At 40.5% G+C, this 24669-nt stretch overlaps 1 protein-coding gene across 4 annotated transcripts in view; it reads right to left on the bottom strand.

The window, feature by feature from the left end:
- The window catches only part of gpatch8 (G patch domain containing 8), a 202215-nt gene extending 191318 nt beyond the window's left edge, over window positions 1-10897 (bottom strand). Inside the window, exon 1 of one of the 4 annotated variants that reach the window (XM_043675229.2) lies at window positions 10820-10897. In XM_043675229.2, the coding sequence (XP_043531164.2) occupies window positions 10820-10864 (45 nt within the window). In that variant the 5' untranslated portion in view covers window positions 10865-10897. The remainder of the gene's footprint in view (window positions 1-10819) is intronic. The other 3 variants (XM_087977892.1, XM_087977894.1, XM_087977893.1) reach the window with 3 other exon arrangements.
- Between the last annotated feature and the right edge of the window lie 13772 nt (window positions 10898-24669).

The raw sequence follows: 24669 nt of genomic DNA, 5'->3' as shown, positions 1-24669 counted from the left end.
TCTGCTGTTGAATCTGAAAACAAAATTTCTTCTCAGAAAATACAAGCAGCTGCACAATTAAACTGTTAACTAATCAGGTCTAATCCCTCCCTATTTAATTAAATGTAAAGCACTACTGTACAAAGTCTTATTTCACTGGTAAATCAAGAAATCAGAATGCTCTTAAAATAACCAGAACCAAATGCATTTAATGAAAAGTTCCTTTTTAGCTTTTTAAAAGGGTCCAATAAATATACATCAGGCAAAACACACCAAAGGATCTCTGGTTCAATAGGTGTTGCACCTGCTCATTAATTAAGAGGATTATAAATATCTTTAACTTTTTACCTCCAACTCTAACATAAAGAGGGGAAAAACAAAGCCAGGGTTCCACTCCACTTGTTGGAACACTCAGATATTGTTGCATCAAGTGACCTTGGAATCCAATTCCATCATTAAATAATCTGCCAACATTAACTCTTAAGAGTCATGAAAGGCACAGGACAGCTGACAGAACTTTAACTCCACATTTCAAAGGAAGGAAGAGAACTAAGAAAATAATTACATACTTTGGGAACAGCAGTGTGTATTTTAGCATAACATTTTGGAATGGTTATATATATTAAATTGAGTTTTGCTTGAAAAAAACAAACATTTTGTTAAAGGTTTTTGTCTTGCACTTGTGAGGACAATTCAAAAGCAATACAAATATAAAGGAAAATAATATTTATGCTGTATCAAGAACATGCTAGTTGACTTGCATGGGTCTCTGATTGGAGGAAGCAGTACCATGGAGAACGTACTAGTTGGTGACTGATAGGTAACTACCAAATTGTGTTAAATTTTAAATCAGGTAGGTTGACTCTGATGAAGACATTGCCTACAGAAATGAACAAGAGAGTGGCTGTTACCTATTTAATTGAATTGAAACTGGCACAGTATGTGTATACATTCTTCCCTTCTGCAAAAAATTGGGTCTTGTAGTGCAAGCAATTGCACCACACTGTGATTCCAACTAAAAATCCTAAATTGGTGTTCAGCATAATTCGTCATGCATTCAGGATTATTTACTGAAGGTTGTCCAACTACAGGCTCACATTTAATGGAGGATATTGCGTTTTCTCTTTTCCAAGGAAAGGCAGATCAACTATAAACTAATTTTGCTTGTACAAAACAGCTGGAAGGACATTTATATTATTTCAGCAATACTCAAGTACTACAATTTATATCAAGTAGATCATGCAGATCTGAAGGGTGAATTCAGTGCTGAGTAAAAGCATAAAATCCAATACAATTACCATGAAACAGTCCATGGTTTTCTATTGCATTATACTAGTTCAGACCACAGAAATCTACAGTCCAGTGTAAATCTATGACCCATGTGGAATTGAGAGCAAGATCAAAGAGTGATAAAAATAATTTACTTTTAAGTAATATTTTGTGTGAACAAGATGTCTCAAAGCACTTTATCATTTATTTCCTTTAAAATTAAGTGCAGCGTTTATCTATTAAGCAGCTACAGAAGCAAACTGCTCAGGTAATGTCCCAAGAACAGTAAATAAAATGAGCAATCATTTAATCTATTATGACGGTATTAGTTGAGGGAGAAATATTTGTGTAACTACCATGAAAACTACGTGCTGCTCTTCAGAAAATCCTACAGCATATTTTTCACCCAGCAGGAATAGGATTTACAGCTACTCAACACCTCATCCAAAGGGAGGCAGCACTCAATGTAAATTGATACTTCAAACAGAGAATGGTAGAGAAACTCAGAAGATCTGGCAGCATCTCTAGACAGAAACAGAGTTAACATTTCAAGTCCAGTACGATATTTCCTCAGGAGTTCTGTCAATCACACTCCTTAAGTTTCTCCAGCATTCCCAGTGTATGTTTTGAATTCCCAGCATCCACAGAATTTTGCTTTTATTCAACTTCATTGCTTGAGCACTAAAATCCTGGAGTCAGCTCGAACCTGCATACTCCTGCGTCACAACCAAGAATGCTAGCACCAAAAAGTGGTTTGGATACCACAACTTAACTCAATGAAAAGCTGGAAGTCTAGAGACAAGTCCCAACCCAGAAATCAGAGAGATACAATAAATTCTTCCGAGTGGATTATTTTGTACCAGTTCCAAAATGACGACAAATTGAGTCAGAAAACTTTCACAAGGGTCTTACACATTCAGATACTAAAAACAAACTAGAAATTTAGTTTACTTAGACTGCATATGGATGCATCAAGTTTAACTGGTAGAAGAAAATTCCAGTTATTACTGGAGTCGCAGTTGTTGTATAAAGCCCAATTGCAATACTTTGAATTGGGAAGGTTCATGAAACTACTGTGTTTAATGATATAAATCAATGGGATACATGATACACTCGCTAAGTCAAATTTGTTATAGAACACAATCAACTGAACACATCAAATACCTATTTCACAAAACTAGCGCTTAATGGAGGAGGGCAACTAATACTTGGGAGGGCTTTACTAGATGGAATTACAATCAAGGAGCTCGAATCAGGTTGTGAACAGTGATATCCAACTGACAACTACACAACGAAGATTGAACTGAACTGATTCCCTACAATTACGTATCAAGAATAAATAATTAAGTGCTCTGGTACTCATCACTAAATTAACCTTTATTAATGAGCTGAAAATGTGTTGCTGGAAAAGCGAAGCAGGTCTGGCAGCATCCAGGGAACAGGAGAATCGACGTTTCGGGCATAAGCCCTTCTTCAGGATCTTTATTAATGAGATCAAGAAAGCATTTTAGCTCACAATGTTAGAGATGTTGCATTGCATTTACATGGATAAAATGAAAACTATTAATGTCCATGATGTGCCATCACATTCTGCCCTTGTTTTAACCATGTTGTGGATGCATAGAATTGGCATCACTTCCATCATCTTGCCACACAACCGTACACCGTACAATTTACATCCTTCAATTTCCATATGTATAATAACAACAATTACAAATATGCCAAAGGAATTCATTTCATTATCACGATGAACTCCAACAGATCAATAGTTAAAATTAAAAGATCTCAGAAAGATAGGAAAAAACTGTACAAGGTCATATGTCCCGAGCTAAGTATATTCTCCCAGGGCATCAAACATGTAAGGGCTCTTGGACATTTTTACTTGTAGCCAAAAATTGTGTTAAATCACAATTCTGTTCAAAAAGAATGGTATACACTAAAGTTAATAACCCAACTGCCAAAATTCTTGAAATGTTATTACTTTCTTAAAGTAGGAATTACAGATACTGCAGGTTCAAGAACCACAAGAACTAGGTTAAAGGAATAAAGCAAACCTATAAAGGGAGCTTGAGGGTGTTCAAGTTATGAAATGGTCAAGAAAAGTACTGTTCCAGACTTTACTCAAACTCCTACAATGTCTGCAATGTTTTCTAGGAATTGTCATTTTTTATCTCAACATTCACATATTTAAAAAATACTACTCAGTGTGCAATTAGCAAGATCCACTTTTACCAGACAAACTCTGCCTTCCAATTAATTGCCCATAAGCAAGTGCCAAGACCATGGCATTGAGATCTTGCTCCTCCCCTATTCTATCTAAACGTCTTAAGTGCAATACCAAAATAATGGTTACAGCAGTAAAGGAGATGTTGCTTTGCCAGAAAAGAAGCAAACTAACTCATACTTACTCTTTTAATGTGGCTATTAAAAAGCTGTTGACAAAATGGCAGCAGGGTTGGTATTCAGGGGAATAAAGAGATTAATTGGACCAAAAAGACCTCGGCATCTAAATCTAACTCATGCACAAGTAAAATGCTGCAGGGACTGTGAATCGAAGATAAAAATATACAGTATATCAGGTAGCAACCCTAGAGACAGGAACAGAGTTAAGACTTCATGTTGATGACATAAAGGGAATCTCAATTACAGTTCAACTCATGAAGCACCAAAAGGGTGTTTTTTTCATTGTTTTCACATGCTGCACAGAATTCATAAATAAATGATAGAATATTACTGGATCATAAAACATAGGGTAAAACCTGAAGGAATTCCATTTCAATTTCTGAAGCAAATATGCTCATAAAATGCTTCTCTAAAAATTAAATAAATCAAACAACTTGTAGTTATAAAGTGATTATATCCTGAAAAAGCATTCCAAAGCATTTAGCAGAAACAGAATAAAAGAAAAAGGAAAACGAAGATAAAATAAGAGATATTAAACAGGACAATAAAAGGTCTGGGTATTAAATACAGTCTAAAAGAGAAACAGAAGATTGAAGGAGTTCAGGAAGGAAATTCTAAACTATTGGTCTGGTTAGCTTTTAGCAGTTGTGCCTTTAGTTCAGTCGACATATGATACACAACTGGGTACAGGTCTGGCACAAAGTCTGTCCCTGTTGCTCAGAAGGGAAGGGGGGGGGGGTGGGGGGGGGGGGGGGGGGGACCTTTGGCATTGGGGACTCATAGTTAGGGGGACATTTAAGAGATTCCATGGGAATGAGAAAGACTCGCCGGGCAAGGAATAGGGAGAGAGAGCAGGTCGGACCAAGGAAAACCCTAAAGCTTTCTATAGGTATGTCAGGAATAATAAAAAATGACTAGAATAAGATTAGGACCAGTCAAGGACAGCAGTGGGAAGTTGTGTGTGTAATCCAAGGAGATAGGAGAGGCACTATATTGATATTTTCCGTCAGTATTCACACAAGAAAAAGACAATGTTATTGAGGAGAATACTGAGATACAGGTAATTAGAATAGTCGAGATAGAGGTTCATAAGGTGGTGTTAGCAATTCTGGCAAGTGACATAATAGATAAGTCCCTCGGGCCAGATGGGAATTATCCTAGAATTCTCTGGGAAGCTCAGGAGGAGATTGCAGAGCCTTTGGCTGTGATCTTTATTTTGTCATGGTGCCAGAAGACTGGAGGATAGCAAATATCATCCCATTGTTCAAGAAGGGGAGTACAGACAACCCTGTAATTATAGACCAGTGAGCCTTACTTCGGTTGTGGGTAAAGTGTTGGGAAAAATTTTAAAAGGATTTATAATTATCTGGAAAGGAATAATTTGATTAGGGATGGTCAACATCGTTTTGTGAAGGGTAGGCCGTGCCTCACAAACTTTATTGAATTATTTAAGAAGGTGACCAAACAGGTGAAGGAGGGGAAAGCAGTTGATATGGTGTATAGGGATTTCTGTAAAAAGTTTGAAAAGGTTCCCCACAGTAGACTATTGCAGAAAATACAGAGGCATGGGATTGAGGGTGATTTAACAGTTTGGATCAGAATTTGGCGAGTTGTCAGAAGACAGAAGGTGGTGGTTGATGGGAAATATTTATCCTGGAATTCAGTTACTAGTGGTGGACCGCAAGGATCTATTTTGGGACCACTGCTGTTTGTCATTTTTATAAGTGACCTGGATGAGGGCATAGAAGGATGGGTTAGTAAATTTGCGGACGACACTATGGTCAGTGGAGGTGTGGACAGTGCAGAAGGATGTTGCAGGTTACAGAGGGACATAGATAAGCTGCAGAGGTGGGCTGAGAGGTTGCAAATGGAGTTTAATGGGGTAAAGTATGAGGTGATTCACTTTGGAAGGAGTAACAGGAATACAGAGCACTGGGCCAATGGTAAGATTCAAGATAATGTGGATGAGCAGAGAGAGCTCAGTGCCCATGCGCATAGATCCCTGAAAGTTGTAACCAGGTTGCTAGGATTGTTAAGAAGGCATACAGTGTGTTGGCTTTTATTGGTAGAGGGATTGAGTTTCACAGCCATGAGGTCATGTTGTAGCTGGACAAAACCCTGGGGGGGCCCACGCTTGGAGTACTGCATACAGTTCTAGTCACTGCATTATAGGAAGAATGTGGAAGCACTGGAAAAGGTATAGAGAAGATTTCCCAGGATGTTGCCTAGTACGGAAGGAAGGTCTTGTGAGGAAAGGCTGAGGGACTTGACGTTGTTGTTGTTAGAGAGAAGGTGGTTGAGAGGTGACTTAATAGAAACATAAGATGATCAGAGGATTAGATAGGGTAGACAGTGAGAGCCTATTTCCCCAGACGGTGATGGCTAGCACAAAGAGCCATTGCTTTATATTGAGGGGTGATAGATTAGATTAGATTAGATTACTTACAGTAATCGGCCCAACAAGTCCACACCGACCCTCCCAAGAGCAACCCACCCAGACCCTACATTTACCCCTTCATCTAACACTATGCGCAATTTAGCATGGCCAATTTACCTAACCGGCACATCTTTGGACTGTGGGAGGAAACCTGAGCACCTGGAGGAAACCCACGCAGACATGGGGAGAATGTGCAAACTCCACACAGACAGTTGCGTGAGGTGGGAATTGAAGCCAGGTCTCTGGCGCTGTGAGACAGCAGTGCTAACCATTGAGCCACCGTGCCGCCCATATAGGACAGATGTCAGAGGTAGTTTCTTTACTCAGAGTAGTAAGGGCATGGAAGGCTCTGCGTGAACAGCAGTAGACTCGTCAACTTTAAGGACATTTAAATGGTCAGTCGATAAACATATGAATGATAATGGAATAGTGCAGTTTAGATGGGCTTCAGATTGTTGCACCGATCTGTGAAACCATCGAGGGCTGAGGGGCCTGTACTGCACTGTAACATTCTATGTTCAATACCAGAGTTAGAGGAATGAAGGAAAAGGTCTGGAGGACAGGGTACGGTTACAGATATAGGAAGGAAAAAAAACATGATCTTTAGTGGTCAGAGCATTGAGTACGGGGGTTGGGAGGTCATGTTGGTTAGGCCACTTTTCGAATACTGCAAGCAATTCTGGTCTCCTTCCTGTTAGAAGGATGTTGTGAAACTTGAAAGGGCTCAAAAAAGATTTACAAGGATGTCTCCGGGGTTGGAAGATTTGAGCTATAGGGAGATGCTGAATAGGCTGTGGCTGTTTTTCTTGGAGCATCAAAGGCTGAGGGGTGACCTTGTAGAGGTTTATAAAATCATGAGTAACATGGATAGGATAAATAAACAAGGTCTTTTCTCTGGGGTGGGAGGGTCCAGAACTAGAGAGCATAGGTTTAAGGTGAGAGGTTTAAGATTTAAAAGGGACCTAAGGGGCAACTTTTACACACAAAGGGTGATGCGTGTATGGAATGAGTTGCCAGAGGAAGTGGTGGAGGCTGGTACAATTACAGCATTTAAAAGGCAAATGGATGGGTATATGAATAGAAAGCATTTAGAGGGACATGGGCCAACTGCTGGCAAATGGGACTAGATTAGGTTAGGATATCTGGTCAGTATAGCGGAGTTGGACCGAAGGGTCTGTTTCCGTGCTATACATCTCTATGACTGTAAGAATTTTAAATGTGACATACAACAGCTATATAGTTCAGAAGGACAAGTGTCACAAGCAAGAAGGACCGCATGCAGTATCTAAAACAGGCAGAACTTTAGATGAACTGGCATTTGAGAACAAAGCACAAATGGCAATAAATAACAGCAAGAGAAAAAGCTATATAAGGCACTTGATAGTTCAATTACGAAATAAAATGTCCTAAGACACTGCACAGGCACATATTCCAATAAAAACAACCATCAAGCCAAAGGAGGCAATATTCAAAATTTGTTTAGGAATGCTTTAAGTTAGAAACGTGGAATGCTTTTGGAAATGCAGAGGACCCAGACAGCTGAAAGCTAATCCGCCAAATGGGTAAATCCACCAGTGATATATACATATCATATGCATATACATATGCACATACAGCCAGTGCTGAGAATACAGAATTTGTAAATTATTGTAGGACTGTAGATTAGAGACATGAAGGAATCTGAACATAAGGAAGAGAGCTTCAAAACTGAGGTATTAGTGGACAGGAAAAACCAGGTCGAAGTGCACCAAGGCTGATGGATTAATGGAACCTGTGGCAAGTTAGGACATAAGTAGCAGTGTTTTGAATACATCCGGGCTAACATAGTGAAGTACAACACCAGAACGATTGATTGTTAGGAGATAATGAACGAAGTGTTCAGCACAGGCACAGACAGACAGTATTACAGAAATGGAAATGGGAAATCTCTGATGTGGGATCAGAAGCTCGGTTCAATGTCAAGCAGGATATTGAGGATACAAGAGGTCTGACAGCAAACAGGAAGAGGAATGGCTAAAATAAAACAAAGAACTGTGAATGTTGGGAAATCTGAAATAAAAACAGAAATGACTTCAGAACGGAGTTTCTTCTCGAGGAAGGTCACTGGACTCAGAACATTAACCGAGCTTCCTCTCCACACATGCTGCCAGACCCACTGAGTTTCTCCAGCAATTTATTTTGAGGGAGAAGAATGGAACTCACTAATAACAGACTTATAAATAAGCCAGAGGTTAATCTGCTCTTTCCAATGATTAACTGGAGAAAATTTCAGCTTATCCAAAACTGCATATCAGCAAATTGGCTTACTACACAGAAGTGGTAGAGGGGTAGTTAGTTGCTGGGTAATATCAGCCTTTATATGAAACCTGATATTCTGTCTTTGAATAATACCACCAATCCGAATCATAACCGAAAAAACAGTACTTGCAAAGTGCCTTTCATGGTCTCAAATGATGTCCCACAAGCAGTGAAGCATTTTTGAAGTGCAGCCTCTGCCATGTTGGACAAAGAAATGTAAAACAGTAGCAGGCTAAGGATAGATCCAGAGATACTTATGTGGGAGAGAAGTCACTGCAGATTCTCTGGCTACAACTTCAGGCTAAGAGAACTAGCAGAACAGCATCCCACTCAGCTGAATAGTGAAGACAACGACAAATAATGACCAAGGAACATTTGACTTATCAATCTGCCCACTTGACACTGGCTTGATAAAGTGCAAACAAGTGAATGAAAAATAGAACTTTGTTAATAAATGGGTTCCAAACTAATACAGTAAAACTACTTAAATTCTGTAACTGAAAATTAACTTTATCCTCCCACCATCCCAAAAATGTGTTAAAACTCCAAAAACAGAGGAGAAAAAAAAATCAAATGCAAATTCCTTCGTTCTGGGCTTCTTCATGTTGTACAAGTGAAAACACATACAATTCAATATACCAGTATTGAGGGACTCTGGATACATCACAATTTCCCCAAGACATCACCAGTTGGTACTGTGTTTTAATAAATAATTTACTTTTCAAGAAGAGATTACATTTAAATTATGAGCGGGTTCTTTGATTAAAATTCTTCTTTTGGCTTTTACAACTGGTGTTAATAAGAGCTGTATAACAGTACTGATTCTAGATTAGTGGTGCTGGAAAAGCACAGCAGTTCAGGCAGCATCCAAGGAGCAGGAAAAATCAACGTTTCAGGCAAAAGCCCTTCATCAGGAATGTAACAGTACTGAGTTTTACCTGAATCAGGAATGAATGGATCAGTTTAATCATTTTTGTGTGCATCATCCACACCAGAGTTTGACTGACAGCAAATGAATAAATGAGCACACCAATGCCAACTGGCAAGGTAAATGTAATTTTATTATCCTCATATTATGCTTATTGCAACTTAGTTTTTGTAAATTGAGTTCACTAAGTTTGTTTGTACAACGCAGCTCAACACATTTAATTTCATGAAACATTTAAAGAAACAATTCAAGAGCATTTATTTGGGAAGAGGCACCACATCAGTGCAGTATACAGAGCCACATGGATCAAATCTAATTTAGAAATCCTCTCCTGTAAACTTGACAGTCAACTCCCAGAGTCCCAAATTGACATTTCACTTGGGCTAACAAATGACAGTTAGGCACCACTACTCTGAAAGAAAAATGATACTGTTCAACATATCATTTTATTTCTCTTCCCCTCCCCCATCAAATCCTGCATCTAATCACAAATTAGCAGCAGTGAACAGTTAACAGAAATGTCCACAGCTCCAATAATTCCTTCACTTTCTTGCCCACTGAATCGAAAAACGTTATAGTGCATTACAAAATGAAAAAAAAAATTACTCTTGCAATTGAAAATTAAAGCAAATTTACACACAACTTTAAAACTCAATTTGAATGCAGTGTTACTATACCCCCACAAAACAAGTTGATTTGGTTAACAATATTCATATCAAGGAAACCCTTGGGAGAGTATCACTGCACGTCACAGAATTATAGAATCAATAAGATATTGTTCGAACCGAAAATAAAATAAACGTTTAGTGGCATTGTTATGTGACAGAGAGTGAAATAATAATAGATAACAATTACAAAACAGCAATTATTAGCTACACAATCCGAATATCTTTGCTCAATAAGTCAGCCAGTTATTATCCACCCAACCTATTAAATTCAGATGATGCTTTTGTGTCGATGAGACGACTTGCAGTCGAGGTAAAGATTAGCAAATTCTCTGGGGTTGCGGGTTTGCCCATCCCTTCTGAACATTTCTCACTGACGGCAAGAAGTGGGGAGGAGGGAGACCCAGTTTTATTTTAAAAAGGACAAACAAAATCGCCCGCTCCCCTTCTGTCTTGGAGCAATCGGAGGGGTTGCTCTGGAGGTGACAATGTGACCAGAAATGGGGGAGGAAAGGGGATGGATTCCTCCCATACCCCCCCACACACACACTCCCCCCTCTCTCGGTTGAATGCAGGCCTCTGCACTGCAGAGCGAGGGAGAAACAGGCGGCAGCAAAGAGCAGGACAGGACGGCCCGCTCCCGTCAATGACAAGCACCCACTCACCCCCCTCCCGGGGACGGGGGGAGCTCATTACCGTCCCCGAGGCCTGGGAGCTCTCCTCCAGCCCCTACCTCCCCACAGAGGCATTCAGACACACATCCTCCTGGCCGGGGCCTCCAGCTTCACCACCCCCTCCCCCTTTTATTTAATTCTTTGCCCCCCTTCCTTTTCTTGTTACCTGGAAATCCCGATCCTCATTGAAGCGAGCGAATTTGTCAGCCATTTTGCCGACACTTGTTTTCCTCTCCGACAATCCTCTCACCCACCACCACCCCCCCGCCCCCTTCGCGACGATCCGCTCTGCCCCGCCCCCCAGCACGTCACGCTCCACCCCCGCGCGTGACCCGCCGTTGCCGCGGCGACGGCGCCTGATTGACGTGCCCGGCCCAACCCAGCGCCGGAACCGCGGCCACCCGGGCCGGCGTGGGTCACGTGGCGGCATGATTGACAGCTCCGCCGGGATTGTCGGCCCGATGGTTCATCGCTGCCGTAAGCGATTGCGTGCAGCGGACGAGAGAGAGGTTGCAAGTCAAAGCACGGTGTGCAATCATGTCTTCAGCCTCATGTCGAGTGTCTTTCAGTCTGTAGGACGCTGACATTGATATTGACTGAGGGGAGCTAACTGCTTCGATGTGGCATTGCTAATCTGTATAAATTTGACATTTGATTCTTTCCCTTTGTCTATTTTTGGCTTAGGCAAGGTTCAGAAATGCAATCTGGAAGCGAACCAAATCATTTTCAGCATTGATCCAATCTGAATAGAACAGCAGGTGCAAAATAGTAATTCCTAAAAATGTGCAATGCCCGTTCAATGAACTATTGCAAATGACCCATTCTGGTTCTTTTCAGTTGTACAGGAAATTGAAGACGCAGGCAATGTGTTATCACGTGATTCAAAGCAGGAAATTTCAGGGGAATTGCTTGCAGTTTCAAAGTAAACATATCTGGTTATGTTATTTGTCCCTCTTTGAATAAAGAATATGTACCTTCTCATATTTCATTCCACTAAAAGTTTCAATGTGATATAAAAACAGTCAAATGTTGGAGAAAATTGAAGTCTGGCAATATGAAACAAGCAAAGTTAACGTCTCCTGTCATGTGTGAGTTATGTTGGATTGGGAACACTATAATTCGTGTTTTTCTCAGATGTGGCCAGACCTGCTGAATTTCTCCAGCACTTTTAGTTTTACTTCCATTTCCAGCACGGTAGCATTGTGCTGTTATTTTAATATGATGTTTTCATGCTTTCTGTTGTTTCCCAATAGAATTTCTGATGTCTCCAACTTCTGACCCCACAGCAATCAATGTACTTACAATGATCTTGTTTAATGTAAACAAAGGTTATAATCACAGTTGACCATTCTATTCTGCTAGGAGAAAGTGAGGACTGCAGATGCTGGAGATCAGAGCTGAAAATGTGTTGCTGGAAAAGCGCAGCATTAGAACACCATTCTATTCTGCTGTTGGTCACATGTGTGCCCACCCTTGGTTCTGCCAAATTTGGACCAAGGACACCATTCTCCTCCCATACCCATGTTGCAAACCACAGGAAGATACGAATCTGCTATTTCTATTCTTTTCACTAGCCCAGTAGGCCAAAATTATTTTAGTGCTCTTCCCATCTTGTGCGCTAGTCCTGGTTTTCTAATTTCTATATCCACTCATGGCTTCTCCAAGTTCATTTGATCATAAGTCCTGCTGCTATCTTGTAACCATAATTTTATTCACTGCCCTAACTTCTTTTTTTGGCTCCCTCTTTGCCAAGTTGCTAACAGCTCTCTTGCTTCATGTTCTTTCACACTTGCCTTCAAGTACATTGTCAGCACCACCCTTCTATACATCATCCTACATAAAAACAACAAAGGCAAACTGTCTTTCCTTAAACTTCTCAACCTGTCTGCAGACTTGAACACAGTTGATCAGATTCTCCTCTTTCAATATTTCTTCTGAGTTGTCCAGCTAGGTAATAGAACAGTACATGACTGACTCAGTTGTAGTCAGAGAATTGTCATCAATGGTTTCTCTTCCTTGTCATAGAGTAATACAGCATGTAAACAGACTCTTCGGTCCAACCAGTCTATGCTGACTATAATCCTAAATTAAACTAGTCCCACCTGCCTGAAATTGGCCCACATGCCTCCAAACCTTTCCTACTCATGAACTTTTCCAAATGTCTTTTGAACATTGAACTGTAACTGCATCCACCACCTCTTGAGAAGTTCATCCACATACCCACCACTCTTTCTGTAAAAAAAAGTTTATTTTCGTGTATTTTTTAAATCTTTCTTCTCCCACCTTGAAAATATGTTTTCCAGTCTAGGAAAAAGACTCCTGCCATTCACCTTATCTATATACCTCAAGATTTTATAATCCTCTATAAGATCACCCCTCAACTTCCCATGCTCCACTGTAAAATGTCCCAGCCTATCCAACTAGTCCTTCCCCATCACCACGGTTGTTCCCCAAGAATCGATCCTTGGCCCTACCTTAATTTGTCACATTCTCTGTTTTCCTATCCCTTGAGGGTTTTTCCTTTTGCATCCTCCTATTCCTTGATCATGTGCTCTACTCACCAGTCAACTTATGCTGATATATGTAACCTTTTTGGACAATCATTTTCTCTTTGCTTACCAAGCTCCAGTCCTGATAACATACTACTATGATTTCCTGTTTAAACCTGAATTACAAATTACATATCCTTTCAAGCACAAAGACTATCTGCAGTATTTCCATCTCAGCTTCTCAAAACAGCCTCACAAAAACTCCACTTGGTTGAAAATAATTCTACAATCTCGCTCTAAGATAATTAGACTTGTCTTTCTTCATTCCAAGGTGCACCTCCCCTATTTGGTCTAAAATTATGTTCCATCAACTTGCCTGATGATTTTAAAATATTAATCACATAAAGAGGTTGTCGGAGGCTTTAAGTCACTGCTTGCAGCTGGCATTTTACTTTCATCCTGTTTGATATTAAAGCCATATTTGATGTCAGTGGGATGTTTTAATAGATATGGGGTCAAAATTAAAATGCTCCATTGTACTTTTAGAAACAGTCGAAACAGAAACAGGAGAAGCCATTTATTCCTTGAAGCTCTCTCCACCATTCAGTGAGGTAGTGTCAAATCTTCCATTTCATTGCCTTTCTCTTGCTTTTTTTTTGCATTTTTTGATGCTGTTAACATGTAAACCCTATCAAGCTAAGTCATGAACATGCTTAATGACTACTCCTCCAGGCCATTGAGGTAGAGAATTCCAAAGATTCACTATCCTTCAAGACAAGAAATTTATATTTATCTCAGACCTATGTGGCCTTACTCTTATTCTTTGAATGTGTTCTCTGGTTCTCGCCTCTCCATTCAGGGAAACATTCTTCCTGCATCTACTCTGTTGATCCCTGTAAGAAATTTGTATGTTTGAATTCAATTGTCTCTGCTTCTTCAAAACACCAGCGGTAATAGGCCCAGACTTTTTAACCTTTCATTTTCATAGGACGTGCGCCCAGGAATTAATTTGGCAGATTGTTCTCTCGCTCTCTCTCTCTCTCTCTGGCAATTGCATTTTTCCATGGAGAAAGAGGTCAAAACTGCACACAATACTTCAACTATTGTCCCACCAAGGCTATGTATAGTTGTAGTTAGACAGCTTTATACAATAAACCCTATTGTAATAAAGGCCAACGTGCCATTTGTCTTGTTAATTCATAGCTCACTGCTTGTTAACTTTCAGTGACTCATGAACAAGAACACCCACTCTGAAGTTCAACACATCCCAACCTCTTAACATTTTAAAAAATACTGTGCATTTCTGTTTTTCATGACGTGGACAACTTCACATTTTTACACATTGCATTCCATCTGCCATATACTTGACTACCCATTTAGCCACTCCAAATCCCCTTGTAATATCTTGAGGCTTTGTTACAAGTCAAGCTTTGTGTAATCTGTAACAAATGCCATCAACATTACTCAGTAACAGGCATTCAAGTTTCCACTGAACTTTGGTACTTTATCTAAAAGTTAAATAATGAAGGGGTTGGTTCTGCTACCATCTTTTAGATCAGGTGTTCGACTGAAGTACAGCTTACAATTCAGGTGGATCCAAAAGATCTCATTGCAATTTTGAAGAGCCTCATGGTTAGCACAGACATTGTGGGTCAGAGGGCTTGTTCCTGTGCTGTACTGTTCTATATTCTATATAACAGAGGGTACGTTCTCTCAGTGTGATAACCAGCAGTCATTCCTTGGCCAACATCACCAAAACAAATTAAACAAATTATCTTGGCGTTCAGCTCATTTCTGTCTGTGGGACTTTTCAGTGCACAATTTTATTTTCCAAGTTTTCCAACACACACTTCAAAAGATGTAAAAGCTGATTTCTAAATGTTTGCATTTTGTTTTATTTTGATGTTGATTTTGTTTTATGAAATAATTTAATTATGTTCAGGAAGATGAATAATGTTTCGTATGGGAAAGGCACAAGCTCCTGTGATTTTTGCCACTGAAATGTGTTTGAGGTCATAAACAGATAGTTACGGAGATTCTCATGCCTAAGGTTTTTAATTGTTGACTGTTCGACTCACGGTGTGAAAAAAATCAACAACACGCAGAATAAAGCCTGTTTGAACAGGCTGCGCACTGCACACAGCTGTGTAAGGCAAATTAAATCAAAGATATGTTTCTGTCTCATGTTCAGTAAATTCCAAAGCTATAAACAGGCAGAATGTATGGCCCATTGAATCTGGTAACAAAGTGAACTTTTAAAACACAGAGGCGGCTACACATGGAGAAGAGAGAGAGAGAGAAATGAGTTGTTAAGATAGAAGCAAAAATAATGATTCCCAAATTCACTACACAAATGAATATTCCTAGAAGCTTGCCAAACTATTAGGATAGGACTTCCCACAAAAATATCCTACTTTTATAGCTTTCAAAATCAACTACAGACATCTATTCAGGATTCAACACATTTGCTATCACTTCTACTTCTTCATGTAAGATGGTAATGTTCCAGTAAAAACAAAACTCACACCACACCCAGAAAACATAGAATGACATGGGATGAGTCATGGGACACCACCCCCACACCAAATCACATGCAGCAAAACCTGGGCTGATAAGCGACAAGTTTGCCATGCCATGCTTGACAATGACCATCTCTAACAAGAGATGATCTAACAACCTGTATCTCCACTTGGTATTCAATGTCATTACCATCTCTGAATTCCCCACCATCAACATCCTAATAGCTACTATTAACTAGGAATTGAATTGTACCGAGCATCTGAATGCTACAGGAGCAGGCCAGGGACTAGTGAGTTACAATGAGGTGTAACTCACCTCCTCTTTCCCCTGAATCTTTCCACCATCTGCAAGACACAAGTTAGGGCTGTGATAGAATACTCTTCTCTAGCTTGGAAAAGTGGAGTTCCAATAGCACTCAAGAAACTCAACGTCATCCAGGTGAGCACCATGCTTGGCTGGAACCCAACCACCCGGTAAACAGGCAGTCAACATCACTAATGCACAGTAGTAACAATAGATCATTCATGGGATGCATAGCAGCTACTCATCAAAGTTTCTTTGACAGCGCTTTCTGAATCTGTTGTTATATAAAACAATTGGCCTGAGAGAGTTCATTTGGAAACTTTGGAATACCTCTGCTCACTGAGATATAAAGAATGGTCTTTGGGAGGAGTTAGAGTCAAAAAGTGCGGTGCTGGAAAAGCATAGCCAATCAAGTAGCATCTGAGGAGCAGGAGAGTTGACGTTTCGAGCATAAACTCTTCATCAGGATGATCGGCAGTGCTTTTCCAGCACCACACTTTTTGACTCTGATATCCAGCATTTGCAGTCCTCATTTTTTCCCCTTTGGGAGGAGTTAGTCAATTCTAAGTTAATCAGTGTGTAGTTAAGTGTTAGTCTGTTCTTCAGTCTATAGCCATGAGCGTAGACAAAGTAATTATCTCTGAGGAGATAATATTTCTCTAATCTGGTGTTAGTGCAGTTAGCCAGTCTTAATCTAATATTACCTATTATCTTATTGTTACATCATACTTGTTTTTCAAGTGTATGACTCTTCTGCCAAGACTTAAAGTCATCGAGTCATAGAGTCATACAGCAACCAGTCTAGGCTGACCACAATCTCCAACTAACCTAGTCCCACCTGCATGGTCCTCGTCCACATCCCTCCACCCCTTTCCTATTTATGTACTTATCCAAATGTCTTTTTAAAATTGTAACTGTACTCGCATCCAAAACTTCCTCTGAAAGTTAATTCCATGTGCGAGTCTCCATCTCAGTGAAAAATTTGCCCCTCATGTCTTTTTTAAGTCTCTTTCCTTTCACCTTAAAAATGTGCCTCCTGGTTTGAAATCGCCTACTATTAATTCTATCCATAAGCCTCATTATTTTATTAACTTCTATAAAGTCGCCTCTTAACCTGCTACGCTCCAGTGAAGAAAGTCCCAGCTTATCCAGCCTTTTTTTATAACTCATACCTTCCACACTTCACAACATCCTGGTAAATTTCTTTTGAACCCTCTCCAGCTTAATAATATCTTCCTATAACTGGGTGACCAGAACTGGACACAGTATTCCAGACTTATTCATAGTTAACCCTTCACTTCTTAATTTGAGTGAGCCTAGTACAATATTACAAAACTCATTTGTGGATTCCTTTCTCTCAGTCCCAAATTAACTTATGTTTTAAAAAGGGTCAATTTAACTAAACGTTCTTGAGTTAATAAAATAAGTGCATTTATTAATCACTAAGCACAATTAGTAATAACACAAGCACACATTTTAAAAATAAGAGGGGAGTCCAAAACATAAAAATTAAAACATAACACAGGTCAGTTTCTGAAAGGTTGGTGAAAAGTAGATATTTGACCATTGCAGCTGTTGCAATGGGTGTCACCAATGATGTTAACATTGACAGTTCAACAATTGATCACTAGATTGTTGCTTTGTAGGTTGCTTAAAACTCTTTGGCCCTGATTCATTTCTGTAGTAGGAGAAAGTGAGGACTGAAGATGCTGGAGATCAGAGTCAAAAAGTGTTGTGCTGGAAAAGCACGGCAGGTCAGGCAGCATCAGGGGAGCAGGACAGTCGATGTTTTGGGCATAAGCCCTTCATCAGGAATGTGGGGGAGGAAGTGAGCAGGAAGATAAATAAGGTGGGGCCAGGAGGGAGGTAGTTGGGAATGTGATAGGTGGATGAGGTGGGGGAAGATGGCAATAGGTCGGAGGGAAGGATGGAGCAGATAGGTGGGAAGGAAGATGGACAGGTAGGACAGTTCAAGAGGGCTGTGCCGAGTTGGAGGTTTGGATCTGGGATGAGGTGGGTTGGAGGTGAGATGAGGAAACTGATGAAATTGACATTGATGCCATGTGGTTAGAAGGTCTCAAGGTGGAAGTAGAGGCATTCTTCCTCCAGGCATCAGGTGGTTTGGATTTTGCAGTGGAGGGGGCCCAGAACGTGCATGTCATACAGTCATAGAGATGTACAGCACAGAAACAGACCCTTTGGTCCAACCCATCCATGCCGATCAGATATCCTAACCTAATCTAGTCTCATTTGCCAGCACTTGGCCCAAATCCCTCTAAACCCTACCTATTAATATAACCATCCAGATGCCTTTTAAATGTTGTAATTGTACCACTTCCTCTGGCAGCTCATTCCACACAGGCACCAACTTCTGTGTGAAAATGTTGCTCCTTAGGTCTCTTTTATATCGTCCCCCTCTCATCCTAAATCTATGCCCTCTAGTTCTGGACTCTCCCATCCCAGGGAAATGACTTTGTCTATTTATTCTGTCCATGTCCCTCATGATTTTATAAACCTCTATAGGTCACCCCTCAGCCTCCAACACTCCAGGGAAAACAGCCCTAGCCTGTTCAACCTCTCCCTAAAGCTCAAATCTCCAACCCTGGCAACAGCCTTGTAAACCGTTTCTGAACCCTTTCAAATTTCACAACATCCTTCCGATAGAAAGGAGAGCAGAATTGCATGCAATATTCTAACCAACGTACTGTATAGCTGCAACATGATCTCCCAATTCCTGTACTCCATGCTCTGACCAATAAATGAAAGCATACCAAACACCTTCTTTAATATCCTATCTATCTGAGGCTCCACTTTCAAGGAACTATGAACCTGTAGTCCAAGGTCTCTTTGTTCAGCAAGAGTCGCCATAGCCTTACCATTAAGTGTATAAGTCCTGCTCTGATTTGCTTTTCCAAAATACAACACCTCACATTTATCTAAATTGATCTCCATCTGCCACTCCTCAGCCCATTGGCCCATCTGATCAAGATCCCATTGTACCCTGAGGTAACCTTCTTCGCTGTCCACTGCACCTCCAATTTTGGTGTCATCTGCAAACTTACTAACTATACCTCTTATGCTCACATCTAAATCATTTATATAAATAATGAAAAGTTGTGGACCCAGCACCGATCCTTGTGGCACACCTTCCACCACCACACTCTGTCTTCTCCGTTCGAGCCAGTTCTGTATCCAAATGGTTCATTCTCCCCGTATTCCATGAGATCTAACCTTCCTAATCAGTCTCCCATGAGGAACCTTGTCGAATGCCTTATAGATCATGTCTACTGCTCTACTCTCATCAATACACTTTGTTGCTTCTTCAAAAAACTCAATCAAGTTCGTAAGACATGAGTTCCCACGCACAAAGCCATGCTGACTATCCCTAATCAATTCTTGCCTTTCTAAATACATGTAAACCCTGTCCCTCAGGATTCCCTCCAGCAATGTGTCTACCACTGATGTCAGACTCACTGGTCTATAGTCCCTGGGCTTGTCCTTACCACCTTTCTTAAACAGTGGCACCACGTTAGCCAACCTCCAATCTTCCGGCACCTAACCTGTGACTATCGATGATACAAATATCTCAGCAAAAGGGCCAGCAATCACAAGGCCCCAGCTTCCCTTTGAGTTCTAGGGTACACCTGATCAGGTCCTGGGGATTTATCCACTTTTATGCGTTTCAAGACCATCCAACACATCGTCCTCTGTAATATGGACATTTTTCAACATATCATCATCTATTTCACCACATTCTATATCTTCCATGTTCTTCTCCACAGTAAACACTGATGCAAAATACTCTTTTAGTATCTCCTCTTACTCCAGACATAGGCACTGTGAGGGGCCCTATTCTCTCCCTAGTTACCCTTTTGCCTTAATGAATTTATTAAAACCCTTTGGATTCTCCTTAATCATATTCGTCAAAGCTATTTCATGTCCCCTTTTTGCCCTCATGATTTCCTTCTTAAGTATGACTCCTACTGCCTTTATACTCTTCTAAGGATTCACTCGGTCTATCCTATCCATACCTGACAGATGCTTCCTTCTTTTTCTTAACCAAAACCTCAATTTCTTTACTCATCCAGCATTCCCTATACCTACCAGCCTTGCCTTTCACCCTAACAGGAATATACTGTCTCTGGACTCTCGTTACCTCATTTCTGAAGACTTCCCATTTTCCAGCCGTCCCTTTACCTGCGAACATCTAACCCCAATCAGCTTTTGAAAGTTCTTGCCTAATACCATCAAAATTAGCCTTCTTCCAATTTCGAACTTCAACTTTTAGATAGAATTATGGTCACTGGCCCCAAAGTGCTCCCCACTGACACCTCAGTCACCTGCCCTGCCTTATTTCCCAAGAGTAGGTCAAGTTTTGCACCTTCTCTTGTAGGCACATCCACATACAGAATCAGAACATTTTCTTGTACACACTTGACAATTCCTCTCCGCCTAAACCCTTAACATTATGACAGTCCCAGTTGATGTTTGGAAAGTTAAAATCCCCTATCATAACCACCTTATTATTCTTACAGATAACTGAGATCTCCTTACAAATTTGCTTCTCAATTTCCTGCTGATTATTAGGGGCTAATAATACAATCCCAATAAGGTGATGATCCCTTTCTTATTTCTCAGTTCCACCCAAATAACTTCCATGGATGGATTCCTAGGAATATCCTCCCTAAGTACAGCAGTAATGCTATCTCTTAGCATTAACACCACTCCCCCTCATGTCTTGCCCCCCCTTTCCACCCTTGCTATCGCATTTGTATCCTGGAATATAAAGCTGCAGCCCTATCCATCCCTAGGCCACGTTTCTGTAATTGCTATGATATTCCAATCCCATGTTCCTAACCATGCCCTGAGATCATCTGCCTTCCCTGTTAGGCCTCTTGCATTAAAGTAAGTGCAGTTTAATTTATCAGTCCTACCTTTTTCTCTGCTGTATTCCTGCCTGCCTTAACTGTTTGACTCATTCCTTTTCCCAAGTGTACCAGTCTCAGCTTGATCTCTTCCCTCACTGTTTCCCTGGGTCCCACCCCAACCTCCCCCTGCACCCGCCAACCCCACATTACTAGTTTAAATCCTCCCGAGCAGCTCAAGTAAATCTCCCTCCCAGTATATTAGTCCCCTTCCAATTCGGGTGCAATTCGTTCTTCTTGTACAAGTCACTTCTACCCCAGAAGCGATTTGAATGATCCAAAAATGTGAGCCCTTCTCCTCTGCACTAGCTCCTCAGTCACGTATTCATCTCCTCTATCCTCCTATTCCTACCCTCACTAGCTTGTAGTAATCTAGATATTACTGCCCTTGAGAGCTTTGTTTTTAAATTCCTGCCTAACTTTCTATATTCTCCCTTCAGAATCTTATCCTTTTCCCTTCCTATGTCATTGGTTTCAATGTGTTCAATCACCTCCTGCTAGTCCCTCTCTCCTTTGAGAACATTCTGCATTCCCTCTGAGATATTCTTGATCCTGACACCAGGGATGCAACAGACCACTCTGATTTTTTGTTGCTGGCTGCAGAAACCAGAAAGTCCCCTATCACAATCGATTTCTTGGAACCCTATATACTCCTCATTATGTTAGAGCCAGTCTCAATACTAGAAACTTGGCTGTTCATGCTCCATTCCCCTGAGAGTCCATCACCACCTACATTTTCCAAACCAGCATACCTGTTTGAAATGGGGATAGCCACAGGAGATTCCTGCACCACCTCTCTTACCTTTCCTGGAGTTAACCGATCGACCTGACTCTATCTGCGGTTTTCTCCATTCCTGTAACTGCAATCCATCACACCCCCTAGCTCTTGTAAATTCCTCATTGCCTCGAACTGCTGCTCCAACTGATCCATGCAATATGATCAGATTTGTAACCAAAGACACTTCCTGCAGACATAATCATCAGTAACATGGAAACTCTCCCTAAACTCCCACATCTGACAAGAAGAGTATATCACTCTACTCAAGGCCACCTTTGATCCTTCACAATCTACAGACCCAGATAATAGCACTATCTTTTTCCACTAAAAAACAGTATTCCAGGCTAACTTAGTACTTACGGTTTATATTTTAAAATGTAATCAAGAGACAGATCTCAATAAAATATATAATTAAGATAGAACTCACTCTCCTCACTACTGTAGACTTACAGCAAGTTTATACATTAAAAACTATACACTTCTCTGTTCCTGTGTTGTGAGCACTCCACACAGGTTCCTTCAAGATCAGCTGTGAATTTTGCTGTTTTTCATTTTTCCTCGATGCACTCCGATGTCCAGAGATACATGAACCCAAACAGCAAAGGCACTAACTGTGCAGATTCACTGCTGTATCACTTCACAGTGTCGGTTTCTTTCTCTCTTTCCCTCACTGACCCTGTAGTCGTTGCCTTTTATCTGTCTTCCTCCTTTTAAATGTGCCGTTGTTTTGATCTTTTTTCTCTGAAGTTACAAAACAATGCAACGGCATATAAAACAGGAATTACTGCTCCTTTAATTTGAGGAAATCACCTTCAACACCTAAAATACCTCAAAAATGGAGCAGCTCTTACAGCCACAATTTTCTCCAGTCCTCCATCTTGGATCAACCAGAATACAAATCTACTTTGGTAGAGGGGACGGGGGGTTGAAGTGGTCGGCCACAGGGTGCTGGGGTTATTTCTGTAGTAGCTGACTGGCAGAACTCAGAAAGAGACTGAGATAATTTTCCCTTTTTCTTGACCTGCTGTGCTTAAATGGCTGTGCTTAGCGATGTGACTCCCTCAGCACACTAGTCTACTCACTAAAATGGCAGACAACAACCATACATAAATCAGTGTTGTAGTTTGTTTTTAATCCTTTTTTATATTTTCCTGAAAGGCTAAAACACAAAAAATCGGCAATAGGTAGTTTTATGCTGATAGGACATAAACAACATAGGACTAAAACAACCATCACAACATTAATTCCACACAGAAGGATCCCACTGATTAGCAAAAAATTGAAGTACAGGTCTTGATGTAGAGGAATGTTTTGTAGAATTGTTAGAACATTTGAGTTACAAATAACTGTTATATAAATGGGATTGCACCTTGCTGGAACAATTTTTCACACGGTAAGCATTTGCAATTATAAAACAATATATAGCAACAAAGAACAGCAGTAGATTCTCAACTACAAATTGCACAGTGATTTTAATTTCTTTTATTCTCAGGTGTGAGATTAACTGGTTCTTATTCGAAGCTAAAGCACCTCAGAGGCTCAGAGCTCTTCACACGAGAGACCTGAAACTGCCATTTTTCTTCTTTCTCAACACATTGTCAACTCTAGGACAGTGGCAATGAATGCTCATGCCAATTCAACCCCTGTCTAAATGAAACACTAAAAATTCAGAGTCAGCAAAAAGAACAATAAGATGGAAAGATGCATGAATTCATCAAAGTCGGTTCAATCTGTCTTTACGCATAAATGTTTTGCATTTAACAAACAATAACATTGCTACATCTGAAAATTGAGTTGCAAACATTTCACACCTTAGGCATTTAAATATCTTAAACATCTATTGATTAAAGGATGATTGAAGCAATCATAATTTAGTTAATACAGATAATTTCAGTATTTTATTGATTAAATATGAAGTAATTAAAAATACAAATCTAACCATTTGTGCCCTTTGTCAATGAGATATCTGCAAGGTGAAAGCACACTATACCTCCCTTGAGTGGAAGTTGGTTCCAGAAAACACTTAAAATGACATTAATTTATTCCAAAACGCCCTAAAACAATAGACAAGAGTAAACCTTTGGCATGGTCAATCAATGGTTCCACTGTTCAGACAACAACGAGAACTCACCATTGTTCCAGGGGAGAGTTGGCAGAATAGTAATCATGTGTTAAGTGACTTCCAATATAATTGTCAAAAGGCATTTTGTAGAAAAGTGGGCAATAACAAGCCATGGTACAAGGGAAAGAAGAAAGTTGGCAAGGACGTAACAGAAGTTTGTGCAGAGCTCTGATGACATAATTCTTCCTTGATGATTACCTTTAAGTTAATCTTTTTTAACAAAAAGCCACCTTACTTGCCACACAACCATGAAAATCAACCTTGTAGCTCTATCTGTGTTGTTTGTCCAGTATCTTTTCTTCAGGTGAGTACCAATTAAATTCCATCACATAATGAACAATTTTCACCTGAGTTTGACTGTGTAAGATTATCTCCTCACACCCCCCTTATTCCTCTGAATTCCCTCCGTTCAGTGAATCACCAGATGAAGCTGGCTATCACAGCAACTATTTTCGCTGGAGCAGAATTCTTTACCAACGGATCCATGGGCAGCACCAATTGCTCCGAGATTCCTGAAGTCAAGGATCCGCTGCTAGTATCTGTCCCCCAGGAATTGTATACAAGGCAGCACAGTGGCTCAGTGGTTAACACTGTTGCCTCACAGCACCAGAGACCCAGGTTCAATTCTAGCCTCGGGCAACTGTCTGTGTGGAGTTAGGCATTCTCTCTGTGTTTGCGTGGATTTCCTCCCACAGTCCAAAGGTGTGCAGGTTAGATGGATTGGCCATGCCAAATTGTCCATAGTGTCCTGGGAAGTGTAGGTTATGTGGATTGGCCATGAGAAATATAGGGTGCAGGGTGGATCTGGGTGAGATGCTCTTTGGAGGGTCAGTGTGTCCTTGATGGGCTGAATGGTCTGCTTCCACACTATAGGATTCT

This window comes from Chiloscyllium plagiosum, unplaced genomic scaffold (genome assembly GCF_037043375.1).
Source record: "Chiloscyllium plagiosum isolate Xiang-an unplaced genomic scaffold, Cpla_swu_hap1 HiC_scaffold_32, whole genome shotgun sequence".
NCBI lineage: Eukaryota > Metazoa > Chordata > Chondrichthyes > Orectolobiformes > Hemiscylliidae > Chiloscyllium > Chiloscyllium plagiosum.
This window is presented reverse-complemented; position numbering and strand designations above follow the sequence as displayed.